We start from the raw sequence: 14,046 nt of genomic DNA, 5'->3' as shown, positions 1-14,046 counted from the left end.
GAGGGTGTCATGCTGAGCGAAGTAAGCCAGGCAGAGAAGGACAGAAACCATATGTTTGCACTCATAGGTCTAGCAGGAAAACAAGAGAGACCTAATGGAGAACCAGGGGGAACGGAGGAGGGAGAGAGAGTTGGGGAGAGAGAGGGATGCAAAACTTGAGAGACTATTGAATGCTGAAAATGAACTGAGAGTTGAAGGGGAAGGGGGAGGGGGGAAAAGAGGTGATGGTGATGGTGGAGGGCACTTAAGGGAAAGAGCACTGGGTGTTATATGGAAAACAATTTGACAATAAAATATTATGGGAAAAAAAAAGATTTGAGGCCAGATGATCTAAATTCTAAGGAATTTCAAAAACCTTGTAGACAAGACTTTTGAACAATTACAGAGAATAGCGCAGACATTGCCAGAAAGCTAAATACAGGCAAACACTCTAATTTTATGCAGAGGAGTGGGGGCAGTAAACTCCGAAACTAATAACTTAGTAAATAGATGTCCTCCATTGCAGAATTCTAGGCTCGTCTACTAAATAGTCATATCTTAGTGATTTGGGAAAAGAGCTCCAACATAGGTTCACAGATTACAAACTGCTTTTAGTCAGCAGTCAAGAATTCTGTTGGCACAGAGTAGATACTTAGTAAGTATTTCTTGGTCCTTTTTTTCATGTATTCTTAAAAAAAATAATAACAGTAACATTCGTGCACTCTGTTCAGGGCACTGCTCTAAATCCTTCACATGTTTGGGGACTCCTGGGGCTCAGTCAGTTAAGTAAATGATGTCAGCTCAGATCATGATCTCGTGGTTCATGAGTTCATGAGTTCTAGCCCCACATCGGGCTCTGTGCTGACAGCTCAGAGCCTGGAGCCTGTTTCAGATTCATATTCTCTCTCTCTGTCCCTGCCCCACTCCTGTGCGCGCGCGCTCGCGCGCGCTCTCTCTCTCTCTCAAAATAAATAAAGAAATAAATAAACATTAAAACAATTTTTTTAATCCTTTACATGTTTTAACCCATGTAATCCTCAAAATAACCCATTGAGGTAGGTGGTATTATTAATTCCATTTTATACAGATAAAGAAACTGCGACATGGTTTGCTCAGTATATTTATGGAGCACCTTCTGTGTGACAGTATTGTGCCAAGTCCTGGGCAGATAACACTGAACAAGAAAGACACATTTCCTACCCCTCTAAGAACTCAGTCTAGTGGGTGAGAAAGCGTGTCAGGGGGATACCCGACCCAGTCCAGTAGGTCAGGGAAGGTTGTCCTGAAGGGGTAGATCTAAAGTAAAGCTGAGTAGGAGTTAGCGAGGCAAAGAGGTAAACTCAGCATGTGAAAATGTCCTGGGGAAGAAGGAGGCCAAGGCATGTGAAACGAAAGGAGCAGAAATGAGAGAGAGAACAGACCAGGTTAAGTCTGGAGAAGGACAAGGGACCGTCCCCACAGAGACTACGGGACACATTCCAGACAAGCAGACCCTTGTATCAGAGAAGGGTCAGAGACACAATGAGGCTGGATTTCAGCAGTCCCTTCAACTCAGCCTTGAAGAAATAGTGAAGTGTAAACTAAGAATGGAATGATTTTGGTAAATTTTTAGCAAAACATATTTGCTAAAGAATGTTGATTACTTTATGCAAGCTAGAAAAAGCTCTTTAGAGACATGTTACCAAATGAAAACCCTGAACTTAAATGAATCCATCAAAGATAATGGCTAGGGAGAAATGCTAATTGGATGACAGATGCACAAATCCAGGAAATCCAGGCAAGTTGGGAAGATGGACTGAAACCAACAAGATGATACCTTCCCCATGAGAGTTACATGCAGATCTCTGATATCTGGCTATAGCAAACTTAATAAAATCTTGGAAGAAAGTCCTGGCAGCCTGCAGCAACTTCTTCCCCAGCCCTAAAAAAAACACTGCAACTTCCCTAAGAGTCTGAGTCTTAGGTGACTAAGCAGGGCTCAGAAGTGAGAATACCCTACCCATGCCTTTAATTCTCAAGAGATGAGACAAGTTTATGTTCTTAAGATATGCACAAACCCAACCACAGAGAGTTCTGAGCCTACATGTGACATGAAGGGGTCTAATCAAGAGGGAAGCACTGCTGTACTAAAGAGGTGACATCTGTTGTCAGGTGTCCTGGCCCCAGCAGCAGTGAACTAGAGAGGAAATGAGTCCAACGCTCAATCTTGTGAACTATGAACAATCTTCTGTTTAATTGTCTGTCCTTCTAGAGACACTGGAGAAAATAAGTTCATCAACAGGGAGAAATGATTTTTAAGTATGTATGTGTATATATGATATATATCATATTCTATGTATAACATATAGAGAACATATATATTCTAATCCATTACATATTTCCATATCCATATATATACATATATGTGTGGAGAAAGCCTGACTTGACATTGGGTCATGTGAAAAAAAGATCCAGAAGTTTGAACTCACCTCAAGCCCAGCATGAATCAGCATTGTGGTAACCGCCTGCTAAAAAGCCAAATGCTAGCTTAGGCCATATCCAGTTGTGAGAGAGAACGATCTCACTCTTTTCTGGACTGTTCTACAGAGTTGCCTACTCTTCCGGGCAACCGCTTTCATGCGGCGCTAACAAGCCAGATGATGTCCAAAGCAGGGTAGAGACAACAGTGAAGGGACTGAAGACCACGAAACAGGAGAAAGAGCTGAGGAAAGTGGAGAGGGGGCACAAATCTACCTGAAGAAAAGATTTACACAGATGATAAGAGCCATCTTCAAGTAGCTGAAGGGTTCTTCCACAGAAAAGACAAGACAGTCTTGGCCAGGCTACAGGATAAAACAAGGAACAAGAAAGGTATTAAGGCCAATAACCCCAGAGTTCCAACAAAGAATATGAAAGTAGTTACAGAAAGATGGATTCTGACTCAGTAAAGGCAGAACTTCGATATAACCTGTCTGTCTGAAAAGTGGAGAGGGATCACTTATTGTCACAGAGCTCCTTGACCCTGGGACATGTAAATACCAACCCATTTTGAATTCAATCCCTCCCCCGCATGCCCCAGTCTCAATTACTGTGCTCTATTTTCATTACTATTCATCACCTCCTAACACACTATATCATTTACTTATGTCTATTAGTTATTGGATGCCCTCCCCCAGTTGAATATAAAATTTAGGACATGCCTAAAACTGTATCTACTTATAGAAGATGCTTAATAAGGGCACCTGGCTGGTTCAGTCGGTAGAGCATGCCTCTTGATCTTAGAGTTGTGAGTTTGACCCCACATTGGGCATAGAGCTTACGAAAGAAAGATGGGAGGGGAGGGGACAGGAGGAGAGGGGAGTGGAGGAAGGGGAGAGGAGAGGAGGGCAGGAGGCATCTGGGTGGCTCAGTCAGTTAAGCTTTCAACTCTTGATATCAGCTCAGGTCACGAGTGAGCCCCGAGTCAGACTCTGTGCTAAGCATGGAGCCTGCTTGGGATTCTCTCTCTCCTTCTCTCTCTGCCCCTCCCCCTCTCGCTCACATGCAATCATGCTTGCACTCTCTCTCTTAAAATAGAAAAGACACTTACTAATTATTTGTGGGAAGAGGAAGGCAGGTAGGCAGACAAGCAGGCTGGCTAGCTAGAAAGCCAAGGATCAATGATGCTGTAAGGCAGGTACTCCTGATCCAGGTTTAGAGAAAAGCTACAAAGAATCTCTAAACTCAAGGAAATTAAATGCAAAATTTTTTATGTATATGAATTTTCTGGACAGAGCTCGTTATCTGGTTCAGAAAGATCTATGACCAAGGAAGGGTTACAAATGCCTGTTGCCAATGAGCCCCTGCTTAGAGGAAGGGACTGTACTCGAAAACTTTGAGATCCCCACAAACTTCCAGAGTCTACAGTTCTGTGAAGATGCCAGAGTGCACCACCTGCCACGGTCCTGAGCTTGGCAGCAGCCAAGAGGACATGACACTGCAGATGCCTTCTGAGCCTGTCAGCATCCTGCTCTCACCCCCTCAAACACAGGGGCTTTGATCTCTGGGTGATGAGGAGACTTTAAATGGTACTAAGCACTTAAGAGTCTCAAGCTCTTGCCACAGAAAATCTTCTTAGCCCTGTGCAATCCAGACTCACACCATCCCTCATCACTCTGGCATAGCAACCTCTAGTGTAACTGGGATGGATGTTTTCCAACATCGCCTTCCTCTGGGAGGTCACCTGTCAGGCAGAGAAGCTGGCTGTTTCAAAGGTAAAAGAGGGGAGGTGCCGGCTATGTTAACATGTGGTGTTTGTTGAATAAACATTCAGATGCAAGATACTGTACCAAGCAACCGAGCAACAGCAGGTGTTCAAACATGTGTCTTAGTCGTTCGTTTATTCAACATCACTCATCCTTCTGTCTAGCCCATCCTCCATTTGCCACATGCTTTCCCACCACATGCAGTATCAATACACACATCCATGAACACAGTTCCATATATGTTGCTCTCTCTCCGTGAAGCTGTCTAGTTTGGTAATGGCTGTGCACTAACACAAGCCCTGATTAACAAAATCCAAAGGACCCCAGTGGTTACCTCCTTGCCGTTGTCTGTGTGGATGCAGTTCTTGTCTGGGTTCAGCTCCGTCACTCTGGCTTTGATCCATTCTACTCCAGATGGTATCACACTCGCGGTGGGACGGCCTGATGAGGATAACTGTTTGGCACCAGCACCCACTAACGTCCAGATTGGCTGGTAGAAATGTCTCTGAGAAACAAAGTAGTTGGAGATTCAAAGGGTTAAAGTTAAAGGCACATGAGCTAGATGCTCAATTACTCCCTTCCAACCCTTGGGTCATCGCACATAGAAGTCTTAGAAGGTTAGTCTCCACACCCCATTGGTGTCTCTCATTATGTTAAGCTCTGAAGGGCAATCACCCAACATAAGAATTCTGCCAAGATCATAAAAAAAAAAGCCATCAACTATGTTTCATGACCATTGTACTATTCATTGCTCAAAGTTGATTTGGTGCTTAATATGTACATGTTATATATATACATGCATACATATATATACATTATGGATATATTTATGCACACAGATATAAAGGAAAATCAAGCCTAGAAGTCTAAATATGGTTCCTTAGAAGCATCCGGAGACTACAGTAAGCCTGGAAATTTTACAACCATTTTTGAGGAATCACAAAACTACTTTTTTTTATTAAAAAAATTTTTTTTAATATTTATTTTTAAAAAGGGGGGGGCAAACAGAGACAGAGACACAAAATCCGACGCAGGCTCCAGACTCCAAGCTGTCAGCACAGACCCCAACGTGGGGCTCGAATTCATGAACCACGAGATCATAACCTGAGCCAAAGTCGGACACTTAACCAACTGAGCCAGCCAGGTGCCCCTGAAAACCTCTTTAACTTCCCACAGTGTTTCCAAGTCCACAGAGGACTACGGACATCCCCCATCAGCCCCAGTGCCCCCTACTCTCCTCTCTGAGGCTTTACACCCGAAGCCAGGAGGCACCAGATCCTACCTTATAATGCCAAATTTCCACTGTGTCTTGGAATTTTCTTGCTTCAGATGGTCCTCTCTTGATCTAAGTTAGTTTTGAAAGTTCTAGACTCATGGGCAAAGGGCAGATGAATCTCATGGTTTCTGAGAATCCCGAGACACTCATGGAGTGGCCTGGGGGACCAAGAACTCGCAACACTATCAAAATGCCTCAAACTGGCTGGACAGAGTTCCCAGCCACAGAGCAGGAAAGAGGATATGAAAAATGGCTTTGCAATCTCCCTGCAGCCAGTAATTGATGTGACCAAAGATGAGGGGGACAGATGTCTCCAATGGTGAGAACTCATTGCTTTCAACTCCATCTTGAACAGAAAAAGGAATAAAAATACAAGCCCAGACTCTTTTTTAGACTACAAACAAGCATCAGCTCCACCAACCATGACACAGGACACAGGAGGGAAACTACCCAACCCCTGAGCCCCTGACAGCACCTTTGAGAGACTCCTGTCCCGAACTTCCACATGGGGAAGGACAGCTATGATTCTAGCCTCCTGAATTGTCCCCAGTGTTTCAGAAGAGCCCTCATAAAAGAGTGGCCCCAATGAGGGACCTGCCCATGGCTTAGCTATAATACATTACAGGTCCCGGACAGAGCTCTCAAATCGCTGTCATTTCAGTTGGTTAGGTGTATAACTTCTGCTCAAACCACGATCTCATGGTTTGTTAGAACCCTGCATTCCTCTCTGCACTAATGGCACAGAGCCTGCTTTGGATTCTCTGTCTCCCTCTCTCTCTCTGCCCATCCCCAGCTTGCACTTGCTCGCTCTCTCTCTCAAAAATAAACATTTAAAAACAATTTTTTAATGTGGATCCTGAATCAGTCACTTTAAAAAGGAAAATGGCAGAGCACACACCCCTAGTCTACTCTCAGATCATAGTACACAGTCTGAGATTACAACAAAGCCCTGGGCAGTGCATCAGGGACTGGGGAGACTCCTTGAAAAGGAGTGTGTTTTCTTGACCTACCCTCCCCACCAAACAGGCAGTGGATCCATTTTGCTTCCCTACAATGACACAGCCCCCAATGGGTACACACCTACTACCTTAGGACCTTAGGAAACCTTAGGCAAAGCCCCAAAAATCTGAAGTCTTTTTTTCTGAAGCTTCTGGACCATCTTAAAACGTTGTGCATGAAACAGTACCTTACAAACACTTCCCAACTTCCTTCCTGGTATCTCTATCGTTCTCTGGTATCTCTATCTACCTTTCCCAGAGGCCTCCCTGCCCCTCAACTCATCACCTGTTCTGCAGACTAGAACAGAGAAAGGGACGTACAATGAATGGCCACTGATTTTCCTCTGGACACTAGGTTGGAATTGGGAGGCATTTATGGGTTCAACTGTCTCTCCCAAAAAGATATGTTCAAGTCCTCACTCCAGTACCTATGAATGTGATCTTTATTGGAAATAGGGCCTTCACAGATATAATCAAGTTAAGATGAAATCAGACTGGATTAATGTGGGCCCTAAATCCAAAGACTGGTGTCCTTATAAGAAGGCCAATCAAGGACACTAAAGACACATAGAGAGAGGGCCATGTGAAGACAGAGGAAGAGATTGGAGTGAAGGAACTATAAGCCAACGCATGCCCAGTCCACAACCACCAGAAGCTAGGAGAGGCCTACTCTCTCCCCCCTCCATAGCCTTCGAGGGAGCATGACCTATTGACACCTTAGCCTCCAGAACTGTGAACAAATAAATCTATTGTTTTAAGCTGCAAAGTCTGTGATAATTTGTTATGGCAATGCTTAGAAACTAATACAGAAAAGATCTCTCTCTCTCTCTCTCTCTCTCTCTCTCTCTCTGTCCACTCCCCACCTTCTCCCAGTCTTTTTAGACAACCCACTTTTTGTGCCCAGAAGGAGAAGCACTAATCCAGGAACAGGACAACCCAGGGCCTGACAGTCATCCACAACCTACCCTCCACCAAACACAAAGGTGCACATGCACACACACTTATGCACTCACAGCGGGGAGACTCACCTCACTGGGTTCAACAATGGCCACATTGTCTGCACCTACTCTCCTCTTCATGCGGGCGGCCATGGTGATCCCGCCGCTGCCCCCGCCCAGTACCAGCACCTCATAGTGGTTCTTGGCTGCAAGGCCAGCCCCCGTGTGCAGCTGAACTGGGCCGGCCTGCTGAGTGCCCAGCCTGAGGAAGCAGGCAAAGAGCCGGGCCCGGGGGCCAGACACCACAGTGGCCAGTGGGGTCATCTTCACGCTGGGTCAGGCTGGAAAGGAGCAGACAAAGCTGTGCATAAGGTAGGGACCAGTTCAGGACCAAAGCATTTTCCTTCAAGGAAGAAGGGGAGGCTGATGTCCCCAGCTGGTTCCCACCATCTGCTCTCAAGACCATCTCCCCATCTGGCTGTGGTCAAAAGTCTCCTGAGAACACTCCACTGATAGCTAACAATTGGCTAAGCTTTCCATTTCTCTCCCTCCTTCTTTTAGGACCCCTAGGACTTTTGTTGAACCAGATAGGACTTACTTTTTAAGTTCTCTCTAATAATTTGCCAACACCAGATGTCTGGATGGCTCAGTCGGTTAGGCATCTGATTCTTGGTTTTGTCCTAGGTCATGATCTTGCATCTCATGAGCATCTCACAGCATCTCTGTGCTACCAGCATGGAGCCTGTTTGGGATTCTCTCTCTCTCCCTCTAGTTCTCTACCCTTCCCTTGCTCACTCACTCTCTCTAAAAATAAACTTTAAAAAAGATAATAATAATAGTTATCCTAAACTAATCATTGTCCATCCACAAACCTAAGGTGTCACCCATCCTCCTCTCGGAAACACTCCGTAACTGTTTCTTTGACCTTTGCACCCATTAAAGATGTAGGAGAACACAGAGAGACATCTGTATAATTCCTTGCCGAAAAGGACACCTGAGACCTTGATGGAACAGAAACAGTACAGAAGAAACCCACCTTCTGCAACCCAGACTTCAGAGCAAGGTAACTGAGGCTGTGGGCCCCACTCAGAGGCCTCAAAGGTCATCAAATCACTGGGTGCTTGTAAGCAAAAGCCCTCTGCACCCATGGTAATTTCAACTCGATGATTACAAAGCCATAAAAGGAGCCCTGCCTGGTATCATAAAGTGATATTTTATGTAAAGAATCTGCACACGCTGTTGACCAGTCTTTTATTATGTCCAATTCAATCAATAATCCCCCCTTCCCAGCTCCCCCAGAAACACATTTTACTTTTAAGGAGATATATCTCTGTGCTGAGCAGGTAGTGCTGTGGCAGGGAGAGAGTGAAGGCTTCTCAGAAACTGCAGAATGGACCCTACGCCTTGAACGCCACCTACTTGTATAACTTGAAGGGCCCAGACTCAAAATATCACCCTCTCTGGGTATTCCTCTGCCCCAAATTCCACTATCAAGTTCAGCTCTCTGGGTTCAACAATGCTCCAGGAACCCTTTATGAAAATGCAGACACCCGACTGGAGAACACTTCCACTGCTGAGGTCACTAACTTCTTAGTGGGAACAATTTAATGATACGATTTTCCCCCAGCAAAAGAACAGGAAGGCTACACAAGGGGATGAAACAAAGCCAAGAGGGGGAAAGGAGGCAAGAAAGGCTCTGGAGGAGGTAGAAATGACCTAGTGGGAAGGAGGAACCAAGTGCTGTGCTTTTTTATTAGAATTAACTATTCCAGGGTTTGGATAACCCCCCCCCCCACATACACAGCTTCCATGTGAGAGAGGTGGGGGGATCTGGGTGCCCACAGTAAGTGGGGCAGCCTCCTAAGTTGTAGCTAGAAGTTTCAAATCAGTGTGATCCTTCTAAAAATAACATTTCTCTTCCCCTCAACCCTCAGTTCATTCTCAGCATTCAATAGTCTCTCAAGTTTTGCATCCCTCTCTCTCCCCAACTCTCTCTCCCTCCTCCGCTCCCCCTGGTTCTCCATTAGGTCTCTCTTGTTTTCCTGGAGGGGGGAAAAGAGGTGGTGGTGATGGTGGAGGGCACTTAAGGGGAAGAGCACTGGGTGTTGTATGGAAAACAATTTGACAATAAAATATTTTTAAAAAGATAAAAAAATAATAATAAAAATAACATTTCTCATCCGTTGCCCCTGCATTTCCATTTCTGGGATTCCAGGCTAAGGAAATAACCTCTAACGCTAAAGAAGAAAAATGTTTACAAAAGTATTTCTCACATATTCATTCCTAATATGGTGAACCCTCAGTTAAGTGGTTTGTGGATTGGATCTGATTACATCCTGGTTACAGAAAAAAACTACAGGCTCCACATTGGCCAGGGAAGGCTCGGCGCCTGGACAGTTTTAACTAACATGAATTGATGACTGACTCAATTTAATGTGGTAGGGAGGGGCAGAGAATGGCAGTCTGAGAGTCAAAACATCAGGGATAAAGGTTAACTATGGGTATATAAGATAATGGCTGATTTTGATTTCTTCTGCTTCTTTGTGTTTTAAAAAATGCCTACTACATACATATAGTAGTGTTATAATAAAATCTTTATTTTGATAAGTAACATATATTAAATCCTTTACACAAGCATTTCATTTGTGAGCTGGATGCCATTTTCATCCCTATTTTATAGATGATGAAATTGAGCCAGGGAGCAGTGAAGTGACTTCCTCAAGATGAGATCACCCATAAGTGGTGGCCATGATTTGAACCCAGGCACTTTGGTGCTACAGCCTCTGTTTTAAACCACTGTAGTCTACTGTCTCCGTGGTCTTTATCAACAGCAACAACTGCCTACGTGATGATGTTAAAGGAAAAATATCCAGATATATTTTCCACACTTCCCAGAGAAGGAAAACTATTTTTTTATGGTACTGACACCTAAATATTAATGTTTTGATATAACTATAATTGATTTTTCCTTTTCTTTGTGTGTGTTCTCCTCAAGTGTTCTTTAATGAACTCCAGATTGCAAATTTTAAAAATAACTCAATTTGATTTTTTTTTTTTTTTTTTAATGATAGAGGAGTGGAAGACACCACCAAGTTGGATGTTGCTGTTCGGTAGCGAAGGAAGCTGTTTTTCAGGGAACGGACAGTTGTTACATATTATCCACAAAATGACAGAACACCAGCAAAACTCTTCACTTCCCAAAAGAGGGAAACCATTTTTTCATGGTCTTGACACTGTATCTTAAACCTCCCTGGAAACGGTGAAACGATAATGATCTAGAAGGAGGCCTGGCTGAGTTCCTGGTTTCCAGCCACCCCATCCAACTTAACCTCGCCATCCCCGTCCAGCCTAACACGCCGTGGTTTTTCTCTTGAAAGAGGGAGGGTTCACGCAAATATTTCCCTCATTCAGCCAAGAAAGCTGGTTCTGTTTTATTTCGGCAGCTATGCATAGCCTGTTTCTGGATTCAGTATTTATAAATACAAAGTCCTCTCAAACTGTTTTATCAACTTCATTAAAAATAGTCATCAAACAGAATGTCGTGGGGATTGAGATCGTAAAAACTCTTGAATGAGATTTGGAGAACTTCTGCATTTGTGAGCAAACGGAAGGGCTGGGGGTGGGGGTGGCTACCAGGGAGCTCCCTACCACCCACCCCGACCCTGTACCTGTGCTCTCTCCAACCTGGCTGTTTCTGCCTTGTAATAAACTTTATAATAAACTGGTGAGCACAAGTAAAGTGTTTTCCTGAGTTAGTGAACTGTCAAACCTTAAGAGGTGAGGATCACGGGAGCCCTCAATTTTGTAGTCAGCCAGGCAGAAGTGTGAGTCCCCTGGGGCCCCATTGGCAGCTGACATCTGAAGTGAGGGCAGTCTTACGGGCTGAGCCCTTACCCTGTGGGGTCTGATTTAACTCTAGGAATTAACATCAGAATTGAATTGTTGGACACCCACTTGGAGTCAGAGAACTGATGGGGCCGGAAAACCCACACATTTGGTGTTAGAAGTGGTGTCAAAAACATTACTCAGGAACCGATAAGAAGGTCTGACATTGACCTAAATCAAGTCTATAGCAACAGCTCAAAAAAACCCAGACAGCTGAAGGAAGCAACAGTCACAAAACCTGAGCCAGAAAGCAAACAGAAAAGAAAAGCCAGACCTGACCCTGAAGTCATCAGAAAATAAACAGATAATATCTGTCTAGCAACTAACTAAGAAGCATAAATCTAATACAATTTCTTAGTCTCTTGAGAAGGTAGCCTGAAACTGGTGAGGTTAAGATATAAGAATTAATCCTCTCTCTCTCTAAAATAAATAAAATGAAAAAAAAAATTTTAAAGGGGTGTCTGAGTGGCTCAGATGGTTGAGCGTCTGACTTGATTTTGGCTCAGGTCCCAGGGTCATGGGATCAAGCTCCGCCTGGAGCCTGCTTAAGATTCTCTCTCTCTCTCTCTTTCTCTGACCCTTCCCTCAACATGTGCACACTCTTTCTCTGTCTTTAAAATAAATAAATTTTTTAATTAAAAAAAAAGGAAATAAGAATTAACTACCAGTGATACAGAAGAACGCAGCCACTATATCCCTACATTCTTAAGAGGTGAAACACATACTTTTAAAAAATAAATAAAGGGGCACCTGGGTGGCTCAGACAGTTAAGCGTCTGGCTTCAGCTCAGGTCATGATCTCGCGGTTCGTGGGTTCAAGCCCCACGTCAGGCTCTGTGCTGACAGCTCAGAGCCTGGAGCCTGTCTCCTGATTCTGTGTCTCCCTCTCTCTCCAACCCTCCCCTGCTCATGCTGTCTCTCTCTGTCTCTCAAAAATAAATAAAAAATATTTTAAATAAATAAGGCAAATTTAATGTTCATTTAACATGTTCATGCAGTAGATTCTATAATTTCATGATGTGAAGTTAGATAAACATTCTTCAGTTAATCCTAAATCAATTGAGTGCCTCCTTTAAGGGATCAAAATAAATGCTTTGCTCTATCTGTAGTCTAACTGGCCAACTAAAATCCCCGCTGACTGAAAAGAGAAGACATCTCCTCAGCTTCTCCTACTCACGTCCCTGGCTGGGGGCTCCAGGCCATGATCCAGACGAGTCTCTGGGCCTCCACGCGGGCCCTTCTCACACAGGCAGTGCAGATCGCTTGTATCAGAATCTCCATAATCTTATGCCACGTGACATGTCATGGCCGGATGTCCGGCAGGACACCTGGCTGAGTTCAAACAGAGGGACCTCTAAGTAAGGATTATTCAGAGCATTCTTAATGAAAGCTCCATCAGGCCAGCAAGACGTGTAGTTAACATTTCAGCTACTTGTGCTCTTGAGGAAACAGTGGGTCTCTGTATGGTTCACAATTATTTTACCTCAAGCCGACACCAGGCGGGGCGGGGCCCTCCTTGCTTTGGATTTTAATAATCACAAAGCCAACCTTCAACTTGTGGCCTTTGTAGAACACTTTCAAAATCAAAGCAAAAACCAGATAATGAATAGCCTCCAGCTCTGGTCACCCACTCTGTACCTCCCACCCTACCTCTCGGCCACCGGCTTCCCTGGGCCAAACTTACTCTGAGCTGTTTTGTCCTGAAGGTCTGAATCCCTGTGGGCCCCAGTCTCTGAGACACGAGTGAGCCTTGTGCACGCAGCATGGGCGGGGCTTTCCCTCCGGCCAGGTGGTAAGACACCTGGGAGGCTCCTCCTCTCCCATCTGCCCCTCCCCCTTGGGCTTTCTAGGCTTATTTAATTAAGTCATCCCTAAGGCTATCATCAGTTACATCTCTCAACCACATTACTTCCAGAAGACAGGATTTGATAGGAAACAGTGGGGAGAAACTGTCATAATAATAATAATAGCAAACATTTACTGAGTATTTACTAGTTGTACTTTACTTACAGGGTCTCAGAGATTCCTTACAATAACTTTGTAAAAGAGATGTTATTATCCCCATTTTACAGATGAGAACACTGAGGTTTAGTATAAGGTTGGAGAACTTGCCTAAGGTTACATCACTAATTTAAGCAGAAGAGTTTAATTCTAACCGACTCTTCTGTAGAGTAGTCTCACAGTGTTAGACCTAAGAGATAGTTGAGGGAACACGCCTCACAGCTGAATTCTATTTATGTTCAAATTTAAAGTAACTTCTCTCCCCATGAAGAAGAGTAGGAAGGAATCTACAAATTGAAAAGTTAAAAAATTACATTTCTTGGAGAGGGGTGAGATACAACTATAGTACTGATATAATTTTTAAAGAGCCCTTATCTTTTGGAAATACATACGGAAATTCTTACAATTGAAATGATTTGGAATTTGCTGAAGGCGAAGTAGGTAGGAGCTTAGGAGACCCAAGATTGGCCCTGAGTTGATAATAACTGGAAGCCAACTATGGGTGTCTGAGGGCACTCCTTATGGTAGTGTATTTTTGTATATACCCCAAAGTTTCCACAATAAAAAAATGGGTGTCTCAGTCACTTGAGTGTCTGATTCTTAGTTCCGGCTCAGGCTGTGACCACATGGTTCCCGAGTTGGAGCCCCTCATGAGGCTCTACGCTGACAACACAGAGCCCACTTGGGTTTCTCTCTCTCCCTCTCTCAATCGCTCTGTCTCTCAGAATAAATAAATAAATTTTTAAC

The 14,046-nt window shown here is 44.1% G+C and overlaps 1 protein-coding gene and 1 long non-coding RNA gene across 5 annotated transcripts in view; one reads left to right on the top strand and one right to left on the bottom strand.

Moving 5' to 3' along the window:
- Positions 1-14,046, bottom strand: part of SQOR (sulfide quinone oxidoreductase) — a 50,067-nt gene that overhangs the window by 21,451 nt on the left and 14,570 nt on the right. For all 4 annotated transcript variants that reach the window (XM_029950464.1, XM_029950462.1, XM_029950465.1 and 1 more), the window contains 2 exons: positions 7,505-7,755; positions 4,537-4,707 (listed from right to left, as the gene is read on the bottom strand). In XM_029950464.1, the coding sequence (XP_029806324.1) occupies positions 4,537-4,707; positions 7,505-7,738 (405 nt within the window). In that variant the 5' untranslated portion in view covers positions 7,739-7,755. The remainder of the gene's footprint in view (positions 1-4,536; positions 4,708-7,504; positions 7,756-14,046) is intronic.
- Positions 7,641-10,907, top strand: LOC115300879. The gene is made up of 3 exons (XR_003912900.1): positions 7,641-7,786; positions 8,357-8,477; positions 10,486-10,907. It is a non-coding gene; the product is annotated as an uncharacterized LOC115300879 (long non-coding RNA).

Source organism: Suricata suricatta, chromosome 9 (genome assembly GCF_006229205.1).
Source record: "Suricata suricatta isolate VVHF042 chromosome 9, meerkat_22Aug2017_6uvM2_HiC, whole genome shotgun sequence".
Taxonomy (NCBI): Eukaryota; Metazoa; Chordata; class Mammalia; order Carnivora; family Herpestidae; genus Suricata; species Suricata suricatta.
The sequence above is the reverse complement of the archived record's forward strand: the minus strand, read 5'-3'. Positions and strand labels throughout refer to the sequence as shown.